We start from the raw sequence: 25,285 nt of genomic DNA, 5'->3' as shown, positions 1-25,285 counted from the left end.
AGCTTATCATGGGGTTGTTGTGACCGAGGTGCAGGACCTGACACTTGGCCTTGTTGACCTTCATACAGTTACCCTTGGCCTATCAGTCTAACCTGTCCAGATCCCGCTGTAAAGCTTCTCTACTCTCTAGCAGATTGACACAGCCACCTAGCTTGGTGTCACCTGCAAACCTACTGAGGGTGCATTCAATCCCCTCATTGAGATCATTGATAAAGATACCAAAGAGGATAAGCCTCAGTACTGAACCCTGGGATACACCACCAGTGACTGGGCACTGGCCAGACTTAGCTCCATTCACTACCACTCTTTGGGCCCAGCCATCCAGCCAGTTTTTTACCCAGAGCAGAGGGCACTGAGCCAAGCCTTGTGCCATGAGTTTCTGAAGGAGAATGCTATGGGGCTGAAGGAGAATGCTGTGACAGAATGAGCTGTTCCATATGAAATAAACATAAACAATGCTTTTGGTAAAATACATAGCATGTGGTAACAGGTAGGACACATTTTAACAAAATCTATGGTAACATTTACATATGTTGCAAGACTCTATAACTTGCAAGACCATGCTGTACCATAGCATGTGACCTTTGTAGAATTTTTTAGTTAGAGGACTGTTACTTTTAGTTAGAGGACTGTTACTTTTAGGGGCAAGTCAATCTATTGTGGTGCTACTTTGGCAGTTAGGTTTTGCATTACTTTTTACTGGGTACAGATACATATCAAGCTAATACATAGCCAGTTCTGACATGTAGAAGAATTTTCATCTTGGTTTTCAGTACAGATTTTTTGATCAATAATCTTTACATTTCTTCCTTAAGTTAGTCTTGCTTTGTACTGGCTGTACTGAGAACCGACTCTGTGATGGAAGCAGGACAGAATCCCTCCCTCTGCTATGGCTATGTTTTTTCCAAATATTTTGTTAAAGGTAATTTCCAAGCTTTCATTTCTTTTTGATCTTTTTGGTGTCTATTTTCAAGATCATATGAGGAATTTAGTTGGTAATGTCAGCAGAAGCTTAAAAATATTGAGGAAGCAAAGAGAAGAAAAATGAACTCCAAGTGCCCACAAAGTAGTTACAGAAATGTTACATTTCACATAATTAAGTTAAAGAACAGTAGGTACTTCAGGAGTCTCCACCCTAAAACAGTTTCCTGTTTTTCAAAACTTCAGCTACAGATGGTAAATGCTAAATGCATTTTACCTTGATGCAGTTCATCTCATTACAGCCTCTATGCGCTGCTTGCAAACCTTGTCAATCACTGAAATTAATCTTTATAGATGTGAATTCCGGGCTGATGGACCAATGTGTACATGCCAGATTGGAACCTGATGTGAACATACTTCAATTAAGACTTTTCATTTTCACTGTGGAGTACCTCACACTTCTGAGGTGCTGTAGTAATAATTAAAAAACCTTTCATGCACTCAGGATAGTCCTGAATGCCAACACATCACACCTCAACAGCACAGCTGATCTGGTGGGGCTGCAGGTTTAAGGCATTCCCATGGTCTCTGTCAATATCACACATTATGATGGAATTTCTGCAACCAGATACTTTTAAATACAGATATTTTTAAATACTATTAAGGTTGCATATGCACATATGCTATAAAATGGGAAAGAAGAGAATTAATGTTTACTTACGTGTTCACATTTCCCAGGAAACCTTCCATTCTTTTACTGTAGGAGACTGACTGTGGGGATAGATGAGGAGATAGAGGACAAGGGAGACTCTTTGAACCTGAACCTTTGCCTTATTTAGTCAGAATTGAAGCTAGTGAAAAATGTCTTTTGCCTAATGAAAGTAGTAGGAGATGATTATTACTCTGAAACATCAGGTGCTCGAATTAGGCATTCAAAGTTAACAGGGCTGAGGTGTTCCAGAGAAGTCTATGGAAAAAAAAACCAACATGTTTTGGCAATCTACATCAACCATGTGGGCATAGGTACAAGAAAAACATGGTCAGTTCAGTACATCTACTGTCCTCTGACTAAGCTGCAAGGGAAGGGAAAGTTTTTAAATCCTGTTACTAATGGAAATTGTTGTAATCTCCTCATGATTATCAGGAAATGCTTTGAGATTACAGACAAAGAAAAAGAAGGTATCATAACCCAGCAACTGAAAAAATTAGCTTTAGGCTATATCCAGCTTTGAGACAGTTTTCACACGGGAAGTAACATATATTTGTCCCATTTCCTACACACACATCCACTTCTACAAGGAAAGAACACCAAGCAAGACCCTGATCCTCACATCACTTTCTTTTGCTTGTTTGTTTTTCTGTACTAAGCATGTCCAAATTCTGGAAAACTCAAGAGAAATAACACCCCTGCAAATACAAGGGGAACTTCATGCCTGGAGTATGACACAGGCAGAGTCCTTCGGGAAAGGCTTACAGCTAATCTCTTGTTCTCTTACTCACACAATACAGAATTAACCAGGTTGGAAAAGACCTTCAAGATGACCAAGATCTTTGTAGGCATTTCTTCATTTGTACCTGAAAAGCAAGAGTACTTAGCTGACTGCTTTTCCACAAGCCATTAATGGTTCAAGCCACTAATGAATGTAGCCTTCCTTTCCAGGTAAAACACTTCTTTCTCAGAAATGGGCCTGATAAAGAACTTGCTTTGTGACAGTCCATCTTACAAAACAATAGACTTGACATCGGTGAAGCACGGCGGGGAAGCAACTCACAGCACTTGGCACCTGGTGTCAAGCATCCAGCAGTGTCTGCTGTGAGCCTCTCCACAGCACAGGCTCCTCTGGGTTCCTACAGCACTCTTACAACTGACCATGAACAATCTATCCAGGGAGCTCATGGACCAAACAACAACATTCAAACTACATCTAAAACTACCATAGACACTGGAGGATTTTCTGCAACACGTGTAGTAGGGAGTTACAATGGAAAAATGAGTGCAGTTGAGCTTGTTTAATATCAGATTATTTTATGTTACTTGTAACCTTTAAAATATTTATTTGCAACCAACATATAAAACTATATGCTCTGGAGGCCTCAAAAGTTTCAGAACATTACTGTTACCATCTCCATTTTCAAACATGGATGAGCCAATGCTGCAAGGGAAACCTCTGTTCATGTTAAAATGCGCTTAGACTAGCTGTGGTATAAATCATCCCTAGCTAGATGTCCCATGTGCAAGAGCCTACATTATACAATGGCAAAAAGAATAGTTTGCTTTTTCACACGTTCACATAAGAGAGGTATTGAGATGCTGGAGTGAGTGCAGAGGAGAGCAACAAAGCTGATGAAGGGCCTGCAGAATAAATCTTACGAAGAGCAACTGAAGGAGCTGGGGCTGTTTAGTTTGAAAAAGAGGCTGAGGGGAGACCTCATTGCTCTCTACAGCTACCTGAAAGGACATTGGTGCTGGTCTTTTCTCACAGGTAATTAGCAATAGAAAAAGAGGCAATGGCCTCAAACTGTAACAGGGTAGGTTTAGACTGGACATTAGGAAGATTTTTTTCACAGAAAGAGTGGTCAGGCATTGGAATAGGCTGCCCTGGGAGGTGGCTGATTCAAAGGTCGTTTGGATGTGGTGCTTGGGGATATGGTTTAGGGGTGAACTTTGTAGAGTAGGGTTATTGGTTGGACTTGATGATCCTGAGGGTCTTTTCCAACCTGGATGTTTCTGTGCAAAACACACTCAATTTGCTGCTCTTTCTAGAATTTTCTACATATTAGCATGCTTTCTCAATAGTTTACAGAGGCTCAACACAGTATTTTCTAAATTTCCTTTTCTCTTAAATCCTCTAACTACACCCATCAACAGTAAAAAGGCTCACAGTAATACATTCACTAAGAACTTGTGAATAGATCAATGTACATTAATAGACCCTCCTTCCTGATAAAAATACCAAGGACTGACCTGCAATGACTTCTTTGTCACAGTGTGAATATATATGTAGCTTTTCTTACTCAAACAGACAGGAAGTTGCAGGTCACATTCTCACAGTAATTTCCTCTTTCTTCTTTTCATTTTGGACAGTCAGAAGTCATGCAAACTCCTTCAGAGTATGCTGATGGCTGCATGCAGTGGGAAATCATAGAACTGTCAGCGTTAGAAGGGACCTCAAGGATCATCTAGTTCCAGCCCCCTGCCATGGGCAGGGATACCTCACACTAGATCAGGTTGCTCATAGCCTCATCCAGTCTGGCCCCCAGGGATGGGGCTTCCACCACCTCCCTGGTCAACCTGTGGAATAGTAAGTCATGGCATAAATATCTAACAGGCAAAATATGCCAAGAATCAGTATCTTATGAAAAGGTAGCCACAAAGAGAAATTTGCCCTTGGGAAGAAAGCTGCTTCTCTGCCAAGCAAGCAGTTATTTTGGTGAGTTTGAAATTAGGGAAGCTCCACTGTGCAAAGCACTGAAACACTTTAAACACTGCAGTCTGAATAGCATCTGTAATATCTACTTCTCACAAGAATATAGTTCTCCATGTCTACAGAAATGTTCTCAGACCCAAAGGAACTCAAAATATTTCCTTTTCACCATCACATGCCTATACTTCCTTCTTGATTATTGCATGGCTTAGCCTTTGGTTCCCTGCAACTGTTCATCACTTTGTTAAAGCAAACAGCAATAACCTAGGATGTTGAAGACAATCTGCTGACAAAGAGAACTTGCTTTGTCATTCTGTCCTTAGGAGTCTGCACAATACCAAACCTTGACTAATCTCCTGTGACAAAATAGTTGAAAGTGCTAGCATTTACATTCACACCAGTTATATGAACCTTTCTTCCAGATGTGTATCTTTAAGTATCTCTTCTTTCCATGTCCTTTCAGTTATCAGTAAGTTCAGAGTTGTTTGGAGATTCTTCTGTCTGGTAGTTAATTTTCCATCTTATTTTCAGGATTTCAATTTGACTATCTTTATCCTTAATTATGAAGTCTTCTGTAACTTTATATACCAGTTTCAGCACATCTAGTTTCCCTCTGCATAATTATTTTCTGTTCACAGTTCTGCTGAGGGCAACTTAAAAACCTGCTGTTGTTTTCTTCAAAGACTCTCTTTTACACTGACAGTTCTCACATTTTCTATCACCATAACTGTTCTTGTGCCTTTTTTCAGTCATCTCAAGATCACAGGATAAATGTTGTAATTTATTTTTCAATATACCATACCAAAAGTCAATTTAAAATATTTTGACTAATCTATTGTTCAGTGTGCTGAACACCTCTTATTCCTTTTTAGCCATTTCTTCATTTTTACCTGAAAAGTGTTAGCAAGAGCACTCAGCTGACTACTTTTTCACAAGCCATTAATGGTTCAAGCCACTATTTAATGTAGTCTGCAATTATTCAGATAGCTAAAACTAGGAGAACTGTAAGATATTTTTAGCATCATATTTGCAGGCATCTGACCTGTTTATATTTCTTATAATTCCCAATACTACCTGAATTCTCAAACTGTTTGCTTCCAAATCCTTTCCAAACCCAGTCTCATACTACTTGCTAATGTTGCCTAAACATGCTACTGCTCTTTTCCAAACAGATTCCTGCTGTGTCATTCTAGCTCAAAACAGTAGAATTCAATTCATTAAGATTTCCTACTATTCTTTACTTCAGTTATCTTCTTGGAAATGCCCAACCTACTTGGAAATTTTCTGAGATACTGAAACTGAAACCCTTTACAGAAGAATAAAAAAAAAAAAAAGAAAGAAAGAAAGAAAGAAAAAATTATAATTTTAAATGGATTAAAATTCCTTTCATCTGTGAAACAGAACAGAAGAGGATTAAAAAGCTCTCTTAATATTGTGCACTAAGTTCAGCATAGGTTCTCAGCACATTGGAGGCTCTGCATATAAGTATTTCTGGTTAGCAGCTCTTCAAAATACTGGAATATATAGATAACATCAGTGAAGGCATTGGTTCCTGTTAACTACAGAACTAAAGTCTCACGTATGCATAAGAGTTTTGCTAAAAGAGAACTATCATTATATAAGAATTTTAAATGAAGGTATAAAAATGCTACCCCTTAATTAGTAGAGTGTTAACCAATGAACTGAGAGGCTTGTAGGCTTTGTGTAAAAACACTTCAACAAATTTTTGCTATAGCAATCACATCTTAATCGCTCTGAACACAGTTTGTACATCTATACTAAGAGCAGACAGCAGTTTAGTGGGGATTTGAAAGCAGTGGAAATACCCTTCTGAAAAAGAGGAAATGGAAATTCCCTCTCAACCACTATTACTTAAAAAATGTATTCATGCAAAATTAATATCAATCACAGATTAAGCTGACTGTTTAGGACTGTGGAAAAATATTCCTGCATTCTTGATCTCTTGCAGATATCCACAGGGGCCTACATTGTTCCAAAAATCTGCTCATATTCTCAGTAAAAACCTCATGTCTGTATAGATGGAATCACTCTTGTCTTTTCCAAGACTAGACTAAAATATAAGGGAGAAGGAACACACATGGTCAGGCTAACACCTGCTTCACCCAAATGCTGCAGACAGCAGAGCAGATGCATGAAGGTGAGGATCTGTTATCTGGCTGAATGTTCTCCTCTTATTTTCTTTATATCTTAGCTGTGCTACAGCAAGTTGCTTTTAGATATTGTCCTCCTTACAGAGCTGTAGAGTTCGAAGCTTACACTCAAAAAGAAAGAAGCAAAAAAGAACAATGCAGAAGTGAGAGGCAAGTGGGAATCTCTGTCCTTCCTCCAAGCAGCAGGCCCCAGAAGGAAGGCTGCTGCTCCTGGGAAGGTGCATTGTGGGTGGGGAGCAATTGAAGAAGCTGCAGTTACTTTGAAAGCTGTAAGGAAGAAGATCCTTTGGCAAGTAAGACTGGAGTCACTTGCTTTTAAGCCATTACCACAGCCAAGAAAATGAAGAGTTTCAACAGAAAATCACAGAACCACAGAATGGTAGGCGTTGGAGGGGACCTCAGAGATCACCTAGTCCAACCCCCCTGCCAGAGCAGGATCACCTAGAGCAGGTTGCACAATATGGCACCCAGGTGGGTTTTGAATGACTCCAGAGAAGACTCCACTACCGTTCTGAGCAGTCTGTTCCAGTGCTCTACTGCCTTCAGAAGTTCCTTCTCATATTTAGATGGAACTTCCTATGTTCAAGTTTGTGCCTGTCACCTCTTGTCCTGTCACTGGGCATCACTGAAAAAAATACTGGCCTCATCCTCCTGACACTCACCCTTTAAGTATTTACAAGCATTGATAAAATACCCCTCTCAGTTTTTTCTCCAGGCTAAAAAGCCCCACATGCCTCAGCATTTCTTCATAAGAGAGATATTCTAGTCCTGTAATCATCATTATAGCCCTTTGCTGTACCCTCTCAAGCAGCTCCCTGAACTTTGAACTTTCCTTCTTGAACTGGAAAGCCCAGAAATGGACATAGTACACCAGATGAGGCCTCACCAGGGCAGAGTAGAGATGAAAACAAAGATGTGTGGCTTTCCTCAAGCTCCATCTATTTACAAATGAAGTAGCATGCTTTAGATCCACATGCTAAATGGGGTAAACAGAAAAACTGTCTTTCAGCCTCAGCTTTTTCTCTGTTGTCTATCCTGCCTTCTTCAGCAGGTAGCCTGGAAAACACGTCATAGCTGAATTAATGCACCTAAGTCAGAGTATTTCTGGAAATACTGAGGCAGGGTTGGGAATTTGTCATGTAATTTGCAATGGAATCTTACAGCAAATATTCACAGAGGATTGAAATAAACAAATATAATTTAGCATTCCAAGAATGCTAAAGAAATTAGTTTACCACAAACAGGTTTTGAAACAGAATTATTTCCAAGGGACTATTGCAGCATTAAAGCATTTATAATAATTACCTGAAATTCTAATCTGCTTTTCAAATCAGTGTGATACAAAATGCTATGTCAGTGAAGAGCCTGTTCAACAGCCCATTATAATGTCATATTTCTAATACATTCCTAATATCGCTCAGAAACTACTTTCATTGTAATAAATAATTGCTCATTAAGAGCAATTAACACCTTTAAGAAATTTTAATATTTTCTTCTACTGTTCCCATCTTCTGTGAGAAGACTCAAAATGTCCTAGGCCTAGGTACAGTCACCAGACAAAATTTAATTATCCTATTACTTTTAGTATTTTACAAATAGATTGCAGTTTTCCCTTGAGATACACTGTTTGTGGCTATACCATCTTGTGGATAAATACATTCAAGGACAGTGAAGTAAAATTAGTGCCTTCAACTGAAGGTAAGCAATTAAAAAATATAATTCATTTTCAGAACAATTACTTGTTAAACATTCTCATGGATTTCAAGTACACTGACTTTATCAACTTGTGCTTCCTTCAGTTCACCTATGACACTAAACCTAAAAAACAGTCATGTTGGTTTTCTTGCTGATTATGCTCATTTAAGGGCAGTTGCTGCAATCCAAAATTAGTACTTTATTTAGCATCAGCACTTTCTTGAAAACAAATACAAAGTTGATGTTTTTTTTAAGAATTTGCTGCATCACACATTTAGAAAACACAAATAATGCCACCAGCCATGAAGGAGATGTACCTTATAGAGTGTCACAGGAAACAGAAATCTGATAGAACAAAGAGATCTTCCTATCCCAAATAACTAGAAATTGGACCTGCTATTGTTTATTTAAAACATAGGGGAAACACTGTTTCCTGTCACTATACATGCATTTTGCTCCATATACAACATGACCCTTGACTTGCAATAGACATTAGAGAACTTCTTAGCTATTCAGTTTAGCCATTATGGACTGAACCTGCAGAAGGTTCAGCCAACATCCACACCACTTTAGAAGGATTTCACACATCATCAGAAAAAAGAACATGTGAGTTTCCTTCAATTCTAGGGGGAAAGTACTTGAATGGCCAAAAAAACTAACAAACCAACATTGCTAAGTCAGACAGTACTCTGTAGACAGTCCTTGTTGCTGAGACAGCACAAAGCAAGGCTCACAGCTATGCAAGCACTGTATCAACACTACTGGGTTTCTTTTGGAGGCTGAAACCTACAGTCAGTTCTCTGACAAACTGGATGGCATGGTCCTCATCAAGGAACAACTGATTCCCAGAAGCTTAAAAATATATTAAAAATTAAGGCTGGTATTTAATAAAACAGCAGTAGCCCATAGTTAATTAGAGATAAGGCTCATGACTTGCCATGTCTTAATGTAAGATGGAAAAGTGATACTACTTACTGGGTGATGCTCATTTTTCTGGGTAACCTATGGAAGCTGCTTATTCAGTGCCAATGGGCAGGTCAGCAAGTAAGTGATGTTTCTAAAAGGTTCTATCAGGAAATAGAGGCAAGGGCAAGATTTTGTAATTTTTGGTAATTTACTCTGAATTTTCCTCCTAAATCCCCCCAGTCAACCCTTTTTTGTCACAAAGGGCTTTTATGTTTTCCATCTCTTGGAAAGCACCATTTTTCTCATTTAAATGTGAAGTACATCCTCCTAACATACTAAGCACAGGAGCTAAAGAGGATTCCTGAATCATCAAATACCCAACAAAGCAGGAGAAGACAAATTTAGTGTGTCTTGAAATGGAAGGAAGATATTAAAAACAATTGCTGAGCAATTATTATTTTGTTGTTGCTGTTGTTCTTATTTTTAAACTGTCATGTCAAAAGTAACTGAGTCTTTGCTCTTTGCTAGCCCAAGGGAAATTTGTTTTGCTATCCCAGCCTCTGCTTATTCTCACTCATAGCCCAATTCTTCAAATTTCCAATCCCACTGCCAATTAATACAGACCTACTTTTCTGCAAACTTTTTACAAAACTTTTGGCCTTCTTCTTTCACTATGCCTTCTGTCTACAGATAATTCTCTCCCTCCTAGCCTCCTTTGAAGCATCTTTGATAAACTTCATAGATCCTTGCCAGTACAGCTGTGCCCATTGTCTCATTTTCATTCTCAAGAAGGTGTCTTGTTCTCCTGTTCCTTCTAACCCTATTTTCTCTTCTTCATTCCTACTCCTTGGCTCTACTTTCCAGCAGCTAGTTCCTTAACATTGTCCCCATATGACTACAATTTAGAAACTGCTCCACTGACCTTGATATGCAGTTCTGCAACTGTGTAAGCATTAAAATTCTGTGATTATATTAAGCTTGTAGCTTCATTTTTCTAGTTCTGGCTTCCCAGAAGTTCCTCAGGTACCTCCTTAGCAAATACTAACATTGATACCTTTCCAAATTAGTTACATGCCCACTCACACCCCTTACTGTCACACTAGTGACATACTGAACTTAGAAGGAACTGTATGGTACTTCTGCCATGATAAATACTACAAAATCAGTCAAGTATTGAAACTCTTTTGTGGCAAATATATGTTTGTGCAACTTGCCAGTTTGCATAACCATACCTTACCTCTAAGTCAAATAACTATTAAACTCCTTTAAAAAGAAAAACAAAAATCTTCCTTTGTCAAAAGACCTTGGATCAAATATAGCACGCCACGATGCAAACCCCTTTGTTGCATAAGCAAAATATAATTTACTACAAATGCAGTTTTTCAGATGCCTGGATTTCATTTACTTTCAAATGCTGAGACCTTCTGTAAACTTCTTATTAAATAAGACCTCCCTGGACTTCCAAAGCTTAGGGATATTTTTGTTTGTTTATTTTGTGTTTTAATAACTTTTACATCTCCTAAAGAATTCTTAAGCTTACACAGCCTCCTTCTACTTTTAAATACTAACTATAAGTTAGGTGAAAGCTTTGGTTAACCTTATAATTTTAATTAAAAAAACTATATTAATATATTATTATCTGACTCCAATTTCTGACAAAAATACAAATGGAATTACATATATTACTTACCTAGGAACTAGCAAAACTTACTAAAACAAAGAGTGTTCTTAAAATAGAGATTAGAAAATATGACATCTGAAAGTGTAAAAAAACCAAAAAAGTGCATGTGTGTGTGTAATGAATGCCTTACAGTCACTACTCCAGACATTTGGTAGTATAAAACTTACATTTTGGCAGTACAGGTCCCTTTATCTCCATCCCTGCAAAAATCATCAAAGATGTTTAATGAATGTATCAAGGTGGATTTTTTTTCCTATCTTGCTGGACCAAATAAAATGAATGTGTTGGTGTCCTTTAACTGCATACCTGTGGTGCATTGCTTATCTACTTCCATATATATTAGCATATTAAGAGCAGAAATATCAGAGTGTATGTTTAAAACACAAATGTGTGAGTTATATTGAGGCAACGATACACAACCTATTTTCACAGTTTTATCTGTGTAGACAATCTTAAAGGTATTTTATATCTGTAATCTTCTCTTTCCGGTCTATATGCTTAAGTATAAGCCTGTTACTGTTATGAAAACTAAAAGCCAAATAATTGTATCACTGGAAAACTTGTTCCTCCCCCTAATCCCAGTTCAGGCATTCTGACTTTGGGTTTGCTGATACCCATTAAATTTCAGATGTTTTTTAGATCAGAGAGGCTTGCACAACTTCATCTTTTTCACAGGCATGATCTCTTTGGACCATAGTGCCATCTAGCTTCTCTTTTCCTGACCTCAGTAATTCTGTGTGCTGAAGACGACTGTGTGATGCAGCAAAAGAAAGTCCAAGGAGCTATTATTAATATAACTGTCAATCTAGTCTTGACTATTCATCTAGACACACAGCTGAATACGGGAAAGAAATTACCAGTATTTGACCATCCATTCAAAAATGGGGAAAAAATATGCATTTTCCCTTGGAATAGGTCTTACTACCTCCCTCCAAAATGGAAAATTAAGATCCTTACTGATGCTCTAGACAAGTTACCTGTGCCTTTGAGAAAACTCTGGCACCAGAGCAGTACTAATAGAGACTTCACAGGACATCAAGGGCAATGTAGCTAAACCTTCTCACATTGCTGAAGGCATTTGTCTCTTAAAGAGAAACTCCTGCTTTCAAAGGAGTGATATTTGAAAAGACATGGAGGATTCCGTTAGGTGCCAAACAAGGAAAAATTCTAGAGAAATACAGTTTTCACATGAAGAAAGAGTTTGTCATGAGTGCATCAGGGCAGACACAAAATGGTTCACCAAAAATCCTTGAAAGAGGCTGTGTGAAACGGGAACTCGTTTTGGGTAATGGATTTCTTTGTATACACCTGGAATTTGAGATCCACTCAAAGTCGCCTGGGTTTCATTTGCTTTTGCAATTCAGGACCTACCTATATGCAAGCATACAACAAATCCAGTCCCCTTAACAAAGGTGTAATCTCATAACGAAGTAGAAGACCAGCTCAATCTCTTTCACACCTGGGTCTGGCTCATCCTTGGCAGCTTCTGGTGAGCCAGGACTACACAATCTAGTTTCTTTCTGCCTAATTCACTGATGTGCTCTTTGCGGCTAGGAGGGATATTTCCTATTCTGTCTCATGAGCACAGTTCACTTCCATCTAGTGGCATCACTACACAAACCTCTCAGTGTTAATGCCTAGTAGTAAACCAGTCTTCAAACTCACTTCAGACTCAATGGCAAGAAAAAATATTTTCCATTACATTCTACTAATCAATCAAATTTCTTAAATGATTAGGGTATAATAATGTCTTAATCTCTAAATAATTAACAAACTGTGATTCTGCTGCCCTTATTCCTTTTTACATAAATCACTTTAAGTGTGTAAAGATATAAGGATAGAGGACCTACTGAGTGTGAAATGGTAGCATATACATGCAGCTGTTAGAGGGGTGCAGTAATTGTGATCTTTTGCAGATTACTGTATGAGAGAAAAACTCAATCAGATCCCTAGTTGGCCACTGAAAAAAAGTAGGCTGCAGACTAGAAGCTTTCTTGTTCCTAAAGAGCATACAGACACAGCTATCCTTACTGCCCACAGCATCCACTTTTGCTTGTTTTAATGAACATTCTTGGCAATAGTTTGTTCATTGGCTATCTGAATAAAATTATTTCATTTATTTCAGGTACCTATGCCAACCTAGGAATGGCTGGCACACAGACAACTTTGCACACTTGCGCTTAAAACTTAATACTGATGTGAAAATATTACCAAAAATATATTAAAAAGCATTAATTTTGTTCTCAAAATTGATTAATAAAAGCAGTATTTCAATGTAGTACTGTGCCAGTGAAGAGAACAAGAAATGAAACAACACTGTAGTATTTCTACAGATTCTCTCACTTAAAGATAAAAACTTTCATGTGCCTATCTATCCTGATTATGGTGCCTATAATTATTTTAAAATTACAGGTACAATTAACATATAATCAACTATTTTATCCATTAGGTTAACATAATATTTATACTGTTAGATGTTACTGAATGAGATAATAGTTACAAGTTACATATGTAGTATATGGTAGGTTTTAATCCCCAAGTCCCACTCACACAGATATCTCAATATAGTTTCCTTGGAACTTTTTCACATTTGGAAAGAGAATTGTTTTATACTTTTGAGACAATATTTTTTTATCTTTAGTATTAAATGAACAATTTTCTCCCAAATGTAAAAGAAAACAGACCAGTAATAGTAATAAAATCTGAACAGGATAGCAGATAATGACTTAAAATTCATTCTCAGAGTTCTGCCCCTACATTCTTCAGAAATCAGATGACTCTCTGAAAGCACCTATTTTATTGTCTGGGAAGTCACCTTCTGCCTGCCACCCACAATCTGTGGTCCTGTAAACACACATATCCCAGGAGTGCTGCTTCTGGTTCTGGGCCTTAGAGATCACCAGTCTCTGCCATCAGAGAGACCTTGAGTGATATATCCATAAACTAGGTATTATACTGCAAAAGGGTCTGCACTACCACACTGACACATGCCGCCAAGTAGGCTTTCACATGGGTTCTCTGAGCTCTGAGTAATATCTGCAGGGTTCTTTATACTTTTAAATTCCCAAACTCACCTGAAAGGATGCTTGACAAGGGATAAGATGTTCAGGCAAGTTTAGTCAATGTTAAATGAGGTAAAACCATAGTTCAAAAAGGCCATGTATTTCTGAATTATATACACATGTATGTACATAAAGTATATAGTTTTCTTGGAATGCTAATAAAAGGTGATACGTATTTCAACATATACACATATATATATATACATATATCATCTTTCTTGAATGTTAATAACTCAGTTTCTAAGTATTTTTCTTCTCAAAAATCTGAAAATATATTCATGTTTGGGCTGAGACCAAACAAGGGACACTACCATTTCAAAGACAGATTTTTTAGCAGAGTGTGACTACACTGCTGAAGGGACTATAATTATAATCTTGACATTACCATAACGACCATGGTTGCTATCAGGTGGCAGGTATAATACAGATAATCAGTAGACAGTACAAGAGCAATATTTAATGATGCATGAAAGAGAAGAAAATTAATTCATGCATTTAATTCATCTCAGAGCCAGTATTTGTTATATTTATGACTTTCGTAATCCTGTTAGCATGTACGTAACAGTTACAATAAACAGCAAACAAACAAGCAAGGTATCTATTGTGGCATCCAGAAACCTTACATTTACTCATCATATACAATAAATAGTTGTTGTGTTCCTACGTATCTCTTCTTTAAAAGAAAAAAACAACAGAATAGCCAGTTCTATTGCATTGTTTTAATAACATTAAAAAAAAAAGAGAAGCTGATAACCACAGCAAAAGCTATGATAAATGCCTTTGCCTTGGAATCAAACAGAAGCAGTAGTGAGGCTGTTCTTTTGTTTCCCCAGGTTACAGACTACCAGCTCCTGCATTTAATCAGCCTTAGAAAAATTATGCCACAATTAAAAAAACCCTACACCCTAATCTAGAGCAAAGGAAGATGCTCAGTTGTACGGAAGAGGGACAATAATGCTACCATGGTTGCTCATTTCAAATCCTGCAAGATTTTACCACTACCTTTATAAAAAAGGGTAAATTGAAAGAGATTTTATTTATGGAGGATGCTCCTACTACTGCAAAGAAGCTATTTCAATATGTGTAGATAGCAACAGATTAAATGCAACAGAAGACAAAGCAGTAATGCACAAACATAGACAGGATGTAGTACTACTTACATCTCTTCATAATATTTCTGGCTACTATCTCTGTTCAAACCTTGCTGCTTTTGTCTCCACAGCTACAGCCACTTCACTGAGCCTTAGAATGAAAGATGTAAAGTTTATAAAGAATCACAGAAAAGGTATTTTAAGAAATTACATCAAAGTTAGCGTCAGAAAATAAGAAAGTGGCCATTACAGGCAAGGAAGACAAAGAAGGCGAAAGAAATCAAAGGAGATACTTCACTATCTCAGCTCAGCAGAACACACATAAATCAAAGTGCTCTGCAGAAATCTGAATGTTGTTCAAATCATCAACTTTGTCTCTCAAGCTCTCTCTTTCAGAGTTTCCTTCTGTCTCTAATGCTCTCTTTGATGCCTTCAGACTGACACAGGATCTCCATCACATTTATTAGCTTCAGAACTGATCAGGATGGATGCAGCTCATGCCTGAAGCCTATCTGCATTTTCAGTTCTGCCCTGAGAATGTCACTGGACTGTTGAAGATTCCAGTCATCCTGAAGACATCACTTGAGAAATTTCCATCTGAGATGGCAAATCCATGAAGCTGTAAGTAAAATAGTGAGATATCAAAGATCTCTCTCCCACATATGTTATGTCCTGCTGTTTCTCACCCCAGGAGTGCTCTTCCACTTTCCTCACTCAGCTGCTCTTTGAACTCTCAGGAAGAGGGGGAACAGAAAAGCCAAGTCCTGCTGCAGTAAGCAAAATTCTCTGAGAAACCAAAGCTGTATAGCTGTTTCCAACAAATATTAATACCTCTCTATCACAAGCAAACACCACTAGGATGCCCATTCAGAAAACAGTGACAGATCTATGGTAGCATTTTTCACCAGCAGCTATTGCACTTTGTAAGACTGCTCCCAAACACAAGCTCTCTTTGGTCTCAAGTGAAGTTTTTCAATAACAGCAGCTCCATCTTTGTTCCTTCTCTCTTAATCCTTGAACCATGGGAGCTGTTTCTCTCCACTGAGAATGTGAATTACTGTTTCTTCATGTTTCCTTTATAATTAATAATAAATATGGTTTTCATCTGCTGTCAGTTCTAAAACAGCAGGCAAACATTTGAAGCAGAAGATGATCTCACAGAAGTACAAAAAGAGATTTAAGAAACAATTAAAACTTTTGGCAGAGGCACCTTTCTGTAGTTCATTATTTTAACTCATTGTCCCATACAAGCATAGTCCAGCATGGTGAAGCCTACAGTGCCACAGAGCTTCCTTGTCTGGCTTCAGCTCCCTCCTCCAACAGGCAGTTGCTTTTCTTACAAACCCTTAACAACCTGGCTCTGTACTTACAATAGGCTTGGTGTGGGATTGCAAGTTAGATATCCCATAGCTTGCCCTAAACACCAAAGAGTTAACCTTCCTGGAAAAGTGACTATGTTTCATCGCAAAGCAGTCACAAGTGTTTTTCTTCAGGATTTTTTTTTTCCCCAGTTCTTTTAATTTCATGACTACCTGCCCAGCCTAAGTGTAGGGCAGACTACACAGGAAGCCTTGATATATTGAACTCATTGACACTAAACAAACAAGGCGTTCCACACTCTTAAAAGAGAGCTATTTTCCCTTATAAGGCCTTGTTTTCCAAGCCAGATCATTAGATCACCTTGTATGGTACCAGATTGGTTTGAATACTTGCACAAAGGTTTCTATCCTGGGATGAGGTCAGTTTTGACAAGTTAATCATAATGAGCTAAAAAGTTTTTTTCTCCAGCCTTCAAATTATTTGTGACTTTTTTTCTATGCTACACATGGTTTTTACACAGCCTTAATCAAATGCAAGTATCTGTAAATACAGACACAGCATTTGTCCACTACTCTACAGAGGAAAAATTCACCTTCAAAACCTACTCAGTCTTAAGCAGAAATATAAGTATGTGGGATTTATCTCTCAGTTCTTTGGTCCTAGTTTACAGTTGTCTCCAAAACTTAAACTACTCAAGGAGTCATGCCCTGATCAGCAGGATCAAGTATTTTTCCCTTAGTGAAGGAAATTACAGAAATTACTGAAGAAAGGGAAAAAGAAGGCAAGAAGACAGATTATTACCCTGGTAAAATGATGACAGTGCATGGGATGGATTGACATAAAAGAGCAAAAAAAGGTAGCTTTCTTAGAACTTAAACAGTCACGAGAAAAGCTATTTTCACTGCTGTTTGGGAAAGGGACTTCTGAATTTAAAGAATACTGCAACAATCTAGTGATGTGATTTAAGATGAACTAGAAAGCTAAAGTATATGTTGTCACTTCTTTCTTTAATGAAATGCTACACTTAAATGTCTTCATTTGAAAATAATCTGTATGTGGGTTTTTTTAAAAATAGCATCAATTTTGTAGTTAGGGAAAAAAGAAAAGGTTCACAGTGTGCTTTTATGGCTGACTGAATATGGAGGTTAGCTAAGACGTTATCCTTTCTTGTAAATCCAGCAATGCTGTTGAATGCGGCCTCCATAAGAATGCTGACACAGTTCATAGCTTCAGAATTTTGATTCCAGAGGTTAAAGAATATTTGCCAGTGTATTGAATATTCTTTGTTAAAAGAAGAAATTGTGAATACGATTACATGGTTTTCTTTATTAAGAAAATCACAGAGTTAATCTTCCTATGTATATAAAGAACTGAATAATCTGAGGTGGTTTGTTTCAGCATAATCCCAAGCCTCTTTTAGGTTTTCAGACTTTTGTGTGTGCTGTTTCTGAGGATCACACTGTCAGTGCCTCTGTCCTGCTATCTTTATCTCTTCTAGTCATATTTTTCCAGTTTCACTTTGCTGCCTGTTCTTTTCTATGCACATTGTTTAGGACAATAATTGTCCAGTTTTGGTGGAGGCTCATATTATAGCTACCTGAATTCCATAAAGCAGCTCAATGGCTTTTCATAAGTGTTTTAAACTAAGGATAACTACAAAAGTTTTACTCAAAATGACAGCTTCACGAACACCCTCTGCAAGCAATTTTCACAAATAACCATATTTCTGCTCTGGGGTGTTATTCTGAGGCATCACAATTTTACCTTCAGGAAGAAGGTCCCACGTGTATTTCTGCATGGGCACACTGCAAACTGAGTGACAGCTTCACTTCGGTCATTATACAACAAAAAGTTGTTTCCAAGCCACATTAGTGCAAACGGCTACAAACAGCCTATTACTAACTTGTAGCTGCTTGTTTCCAGATGCCCTGAGAAAATAGCATAGGAATAGGCACCTACTGCACATCAACAACATGGCTGATCTGCGCTGCTGTCTAATCACTCCAGTGCTTTAATGAGATCACAGCCCTCATCTACTACATGTGAAGCCAGCTGACCAGCCATTCTAGGAAGAGCAGCTTTAGGCTGTGCTCAGACAGCTTGCTTGGCATAACACCAGAGCAAAGGATGCATTCAATTCAAGCAAACCTTGCTTAACTTGCTGACAGGATTCCCACCATCTTGAAAGGTTGTTTGCTTGAGCAATTTTAAATGACAGCTGGCAACACACTCCCTGCATCTGTAAATTAGTTGTTTGAGCATGGCAGACATTCGTACTGAAGAAAAGTCACCATTTAACTAGCAGTGGACAAATTTTAATCAGCTGTAAAAGTAAAGCATAGATGCTAAAAATTGAGTTAGATCAATTTTCTCAACCAAGAAGCAGTACCACAGATTCAGAAGTTGAGCTAAACTGAGCTCGCATTGCAGTTTACCATGGAGTATTTACAACGCAGAAATACAAAGAATATGGCTGTAGAACAAGGCATACAGGACTTTTCTGAGCAGTAATTTCTCAGAGAAACTCATCTTGAGACAATTACTATTTCTTAATTACCTTAAATTAAAATTATTTCTGTGTAATGCTATTTAAAGTCACCTGAGTATTTTTAAAGAGTCAAAGATTTACAGTCAGATGTAATTACATCAAATTTTACAAGGGATTTCCAGCTGTTCTCTGGAATTAATGCATAGCATAAGGATAGCTGACTGGAATTTTGTACATGATAGCATTTTTCATACGTATTTGCATTTAAAATGGATTCTATATAAAATACAGGCATTTCAGTTACCTTGCATGCTATTTTACAAGGGAAGAAGCCCAGAAGCTCCAGTTATCTGATGCTTGGACACTGAATTCTGAAACAGGTTATTGCTTTAATTCCAGACTAACATGTTCCATAGCCAAAAAATGAGGGGGACATTACCTAGTTTTTTATTTTGAAGTTTACTCTTTTGCTTATGGACCCAGTACTGAGCTCTACCCAGTGTCTTCAGTTCCTTTTGCCATAGTAAGAAGCGGCGCTGTATATCCTTTTGCAGATTCCGGTGTAAGGATTACTTTATAGTTAATGAACCAAGACAGCCCTTGGTTTAGCTTTATTTTGGCAGTGATGCAGAGTGTTTTCCAGAATTGGTATAGGTGTGGTTGGAACAGTTTTCCTTCACCATTTGCTGCCCAAGGCTAGCAAAAGCACAGTCACTATGATTAAGACGAGAGATTATAATGAGGATATAGTGGCTCCTCCACTCTCCAAGATACGTGCACAGTGTTGATAAAATAAACTTTGCATATCTCATGTGTTCATGTTTTCTTGCTAGCCCTCCCCATTTTTCTAACACTGTCACTCAGTGAGCACGCTCTCTCACACCCTTTCCATGATGGGGGAAGCAGCTCTCTGTAAGCCTCAGACACGAGGAAACTTCTCTTACTTTTCTGCAAGTCCTTGCAAGGAGCTGAAGCTGTTTTCAAGATGGTAATATTTTCAGCATGTCACAGTAACTTTAATTTTTTTAATTTTCCTTGTGAGGCTTTGGCTCTTTGCTTTTGTCAAATCCTGTCCTCAAGAAGAATCTTTTCTTTGATGACAGTGTTTTTTTTTTTTTTAATTTAGAGAAGTAAAATATTGGTATGTGGCATAGATGCCTAACACATGGGCCTTAGACTTGGAAAAAAAACAAAACAACTATTTTCTTCCTCTTAAAGCAGCTCCTACTGAAACTCAAATCCCACCAGGTAGGGCAAGCAAAGCATAGAGCATTACAAAATATCACCCATAAGGCCTTTTATGTTACACCCATCATGCTTATTTCTTGCTATTGTCCAGTCAATCAAATATCCTCACAAGAGCTTCCAAAGTCCTATGAATACCTATCACCCAATGCAACACACTCTTGTTGTGAAGAACTTCGCTATCTTCCTATGTGTCCACTCTTCTCAAGTTACCATGAGTTAGGTGATTCAGAAAACAACCACCTCCTTCTAGTCTTTTGTGCCAGAAGCAAAGAGAGTGCTTATTTAAGTATCACCAAGAAAACAACAGCAGCTGCGTTGGAAAAGAAGGAGGTGGTCAAACAACAGAGAATGAAACACAAGTATTTTAGGTCCATTCCTGGGAGGAATGAGGCTGCAGCACTCACCACCAGAGTTTGTGTCCCTTGCCACGCTGCTCGAGGTGTCATCTTGTAAGTGCCACATATAATCTGTCTCTTTATATTAAGCAGAGACTGTGAATTCAGGCATCAGCAGTGATGTACCTTAATACAAATACCATAAACCAGTAACTGAACAGGTGACAAGGTTAGATGGACAACACTGGTCTCCATATTACATTGTAATTTATCAATACCATAGGCAGAAACCTCTGTCAGGACAGAATTTTGAAGCAAAATATCTAAACCAGATCACTACAAAGGCAGACGTGTTCCTGTTTTTAACATTTTCCAATGATAGCATCACCTGGAAGTTTGCTGGGGAAAGCCGATGAAGGGTCTTGCATGGAGCAGAGAGTAGGTAACCTGGGGGGGGGGGGGGGGAAGGAAGCAGTTCCTGGTGCATCTGTGTGCATGTATTTGTGTGGGGGTGTGAGACACTTGTCAGTTCTTCACATATGAGCCCTGTGTTCAAAGAGATCGCTTCAAAAAATTACTTCAAATGCTGAAAGAATTACACAGATTTTATAAAAACAAACTTGCAGCAAGTCTCAAAAAAAGCTGTCTCATACTGAAATCTTTAAAGCACTACGACAGCTAACACACGTTGCCGTATTTACCAGTAATCCCAGATTTCTTTTCCGCTGTTGGCTGGAGTGCTGGCCGGCAGCCGGGCGCTGGCCGCTGCTGGGATTGGGGCCGGTGAGTGTCGCTGCGGGCAGGCAGGCTGAAGAACGCCCCAGCGCCCGTCCCAGTGCCTCAGGGCAGTCAGAACTTCAGGCCGCCTGTCAGTACGGTGAAAGAGGAAGCGGGGAAGAAATGCGTGGGGCCCCAAAGGAGCAGCAGGAGAATGTACAAAGAAAGGAGCGCTATCGGGGAGGGGGCCGGGTCGGCAGCTGCCACGGCACGGAGCCTCGCCACCGGGCGCGGCGGAGGGACAGGCAGGCAGCTCGGATCCCCGACCTGAGGTGACCACTGGCGAGAGGGCGGCGGCGCGGCGTTAGGGAACGAGGCTATTCCCGCCCGACCAGCGCGCGACGGGCCCCTGGGCGCCCCCCGGCGGGAGAGCCGCGGGCTGCTCGGGGGCCCTTGCCCTCCGCCCGCGCTCAGCCGCGACCCCTCAGCGCGGCGCGGCGGCGGCGCTGGCGCTGCCCGCTGTGCTTCGGCGCCGCGGCAGCTGCGGGCACGGTGGGGCGGCGGCGGGGCCGGCGGCAGTGGCGGGGCGCGGGGCGGCGGCGGGGCCTTCGGCGCGGGGCAGGACGGAGCGGGCCGCCCGGCGGAATTCCTCGCTGCGCCACGTGTAGAGCAGAGGGTTGAGGGCCGAGAGGGAGCAAAGCAGCAGCCAGCTGGCGGCCTGCAGCGCCGGCGGCGCCGGTCGCAGGAAAAAGCCCAGGAGGCTCACCCACACTAGGGGCTGGGTGCCCAGGAGGAAGACACAGCAGAGCAGGAGGACGGAGACGCTGCTGAGGCGCCGCTGGGCGCGGCGCGGCGGTGGCGGGGCGGCGGGGAAGGGCAGCTGATGGAGGAGGTGGAAGTTGAGGACGCTGACTCGCTTGGCGCTGCCCCGCACCCGCCGCACGATGCCGAGGTAGCAGTGGAGCAGCAGAGCAGTCTGGCCCAGCACGGCCAGGGCGAGAAGCAGGGCGGTGTAGCGAGAGCTGCCGTCCGTCTGCCGCAGGGGCGGCTGCTGGGCAGAGCCCGGAGTCCAGAGCCCAGGCAGCAGCGGGACCAGCAGCAGGGCGAGGGCCCAGGAGAGGCCGATCATGCAGCCCGTGTGCCTCCGCTGGTAGAGGGCCTGGTACACGCTGGGCAGCTTGGTGATGAGCACGTACCTGTTGAAGGCCACCAGCAGGTGAGAAGCCAGGGAGACGGTGAGGCCGAGGCCGAGGAGTCCCCCTCGGAGCAGCCGATACTCTGCTGAGCGAAGGGAGGAGGAGTTGGGAGGCAACAGCCCCAGCACAGCCTCCTGGGGCATCCACAGGGCGCACACACTTAGGTCTGCCGCACAGCCGTTCACGATGAAGGCATTGCTGGTTGTCTGCAGCTTCTTGAAGGAGAAGACTAAATAAATGACCATCACATTGGATAAAGTCCCTGAGATAGCTAAGACTGCATAGAGCAGTGATAGGAAGATGCGGGTCCCAGAGGAGTCCTCCCAGAGCAGCAGCAGAGGCGAGCTAGCACTCCAGGAAGAGGCGTTGGGCATCTCGCTGAATGCAGCTCAGTTTTGACTGCTCCCTGTAAATCCCATCCTTGCTTGGGTCAGAAGATCCTGCTGCAGGAGTCCCCCACCAAGCACATCGGAGGATGTGTGGCTGAGAGACTCTAAGGCAGGCTTCAGTCATACAAGCTGCAAGGTCCAGAAAAAGGTATTTGCAGTTATGATCCAGAGAACAGCAGTGTCCAAGACAGGTAGGTAGCAAGTGATCCCACAAATTGTAGCTAACCAAGGTGGGTCCATAGGGAGCAGGTAGCTGTTAGCAGATCAGAGCGTGACTGAGGATTCTGTAACTGTGAAGACACCAAAAGCAGCAGCAGCACCTTGCAATCAGCAGCAGTAACGGCAGCAACTGATACAAAGCTTTGCAGTTTCTCCTGTGCCACAGTACGTACACTGTATATCATTCCAGGAAGATTCATCCCTTCCACTCTTCATGAATTATTCAGCAGATTTTCAACTTGTTAAATCAAGAAGAAGGAAAAAAAAAAAAAAAACCAACAAAAAACACACCACCGAATCTTGTGCTCCAGAAATACTGCAGCTACAATCTGACTCTTTCTGCTTTGCCAGTTTCCTGATCCTAACCTGTTTATGTACCTTCGATGTGCAGCAGGCTTTCAAAACGGTGTCAGTCACTTCTGTCTGAAATCCAATCTATATTATAAACTCCCCTGCTGAATACTCAGACTGATTTTTTGCTAGAAGAGAGCATGCTCTGCAAGCTCGAAGTTAATTGTAGAATTGGTCTATAACAACAATATACTTTCTAAATCAAGTCTTTCAAACAGAATATACACACAGATCCTTGTTAAGACAGTATTTATCTGAGAAACAGGCTGGTCCAAAAAAATTCAGCCTGTCTTAGCCTACAGGAAATCGTGCATCACCAAACAGCAGGTGAACACTGGTGTCAGCAAATACACAAACAAAACACAATCAGCAATAGTGTTTGAAACCAAAATTAATTCAGAGCACGAGCTTCCTCAGAGGTGAATGACAGGTACTCAGGCGAACTGAAAAATGGTTGAAATGAACTGGGCTTAACAATCCCTTCCTAAATGGAGAAGAGTTAGTATTGGAGTTCTCCCAGGAATTCTACAGTGCTGTACCCAAACAAAGACAAAGTATTAACAGTCCTCATTCTGGACAAGATTTAATACAAAACTTTCAGAAAAGGAATGACGACTAATTTTGTGGCAAGTTTAGCAGAAAAGCTGTTTTCACAGGTGGCTTTTATGTAGGCTACTTAGTTAAGCAATCTTAGTGCATAAGGTACGATCCGTATATTGACCAAGCATACCTTTATAAGGTGTTTTTCTTAAAATGCACAATGCTAACAAATAGATAACGAAGTTAATTTGTGTTAAAAATAATGGATTATTTTGTTGCAGCACAGCACATCTTTTATTTGACAGAAAGGCTCATGTTTGCAATTGACAGAACTATGGATCCAAATGTGGATTTGGTACAAACACGAATACCTGTGTTCTTTTAAAATTAATTAGATTGCTCATGTGCTTAAGGTTAAAGACATACCTGACTAATTTACTTGATCGGGCCCTTCATTACCATATTTTTTGCCTGCTGCACTTTACAGTGTAGATCTAATCAAGTGTCAAACCTTTTGAGGCCTTTCATTGTTTAACTGTCAGTAGAGAACAGTTATTACAAAAACTAAAATCCTCCTCTTTCTGCAGCACTGTAATTGAAAAATATTCTCTAAATCTGTTACATGAAATACCTCCCTAACCAAAAAGCTTCCTAAAGCACCCTGTAAAGAGATGATTGTTTCAGAAGGCATTAGCCACAGAATCATAGGCCCGGTAGACCTCTGGACTATTTTTATGTGTTTATCAAACTTCGTTTTAAAGATCTCATGTGCTACAGCTTGTTCTCCCGGAACAAAATACTGATATATGAAGCAACAGAAATGGCAAAGTTCAAGGCTAAGTGAATGGATGATATGGAACAAATTCGAGGGTATTTCTTAAAACCTACAGGGTTCTAAAGACCTCCATTACCTTTCACTGTCCCCAGATTGGTTGTTAAGCTAGTTGTTACAGAATACTGTATAATTAGTTTTTAAGAATTAAGTATTTCCATTAGCTGACATTCACATACTTCATATAATAAATCAACAAGTTTAGGAAAAGGCTCAAGAGGTTGATTCCTATGTACAAGAAATGTTTTAATAAGTTGTTCTTCTTTCATATTTACTCTACCTATCCAAATCACCTTCCATTGCCTTTTACTGTGATTTTTAGATTAGACTGTCACTAGAATTTGCAACTTCTAAAGCATCTGCTCTATTCCTCACTTTGCCAGTCCCTTAGAGTGACAAAGTAACAATCACACACCACTGACATCCTGTATTGCAGTACAGATGTACCTGACAAGAGTATTAAACACTGTGGATAAATAATCATGCCACAAAGCCAAGTGGCAAAAATTAGCAGCAGAGTTCATGCTAGAACCATTTGTGACCACTTTTTAATTAAAGGAAGGATAAAAAGCTAAATAAAAGCATGACCTTTTACATTCTTATGGACAAAGACCCTGCTGTTAGCAAGACTAAGACACCCATTGCACATGCAAAAAGACAAGGTATGTTACACCTTTAACAAGGGTCCTTGCCCATGT

At 40.1% G+C, this 25,285-nt stretch overlaps 2 protein-coding genes across 4 annotated transcripts in view; both read right to left on the bottom strand.

Annotated features, from left to right (window-relative positions):
* Window positions 1-21,434, bottom strand: part of VCAM1 (vascular cell adhesion molecule 1) — a 68,740-nt gene extending 47,306 nt beyond the window's left edge. Inside the window, exons 1-2 of one of the 3 annotated variants that reach the window (XM_068141037.1) lie at window positions 19,200-21,434; window positions 15,022-15,103 (exon numbers count right to left, since the gene is read on the bottom strand). The gene's annotated coding sequence lies outside the window, so the exon portion shown is untranslated. Of the gene's footprint in view, window positions 1-15,021; window positions 15,529-19,199 lie in introns of those variants that run through there. The other 2 variants (XM_068141040.1, XM_068141039.1) reach the window with 2 other exon arrangements.
* A 110-nt stretch (window positions 21,435-21,544) lies between these two features.
* GPR88 (G protein-coupled receptor 88) lies at window positions 21,545-22,662 on the bottom strand. Its single transcript, XM_068141024.1, has one exon. It carries the CDS (start codon window positions 22,628-22,630, stop codon window positions 21,545-21,547), a length of 1,086 nt encoding a protein of 361 aa, XP_067997125.1. The 5' UTR covers window positions 22,631-22,662.
* Between the last annotated feature and the right edge of the window lie 2,623 nt (window positions 22,663-25,285).

This window comes from Melanerpes formicivorus, unplaced genomic scaffold (assembly GCF_026170545.1).
Source record: "Melanerpes formicivorus ecotype bairdi unplaced genomic scaffold, bMelFor1.0.p_v2 SCAF_7, whole genome shotgun sequence".
Classification (NCBI taxonomy): Eukaryota; Metazoa; Chordata; class Aves; order Piciformes; family Picidae; genus Melanerpes; species Melanerpes formicivorus.
Note: the sequence above shows the minus strand (reverse complement) of the source record. Positions and strands in the feature narration are given on the sequence as shown.

Excerpts from the sequence above, each read along its gene's own strand:
- GPR88 (XM_068141024.1), bottom strand. The coding sequence starts at position 22,630 with ATGCCCAACGCCTCTTCCTGGAGTGCTAGCTCGCCTCTGCTGCTGCTC.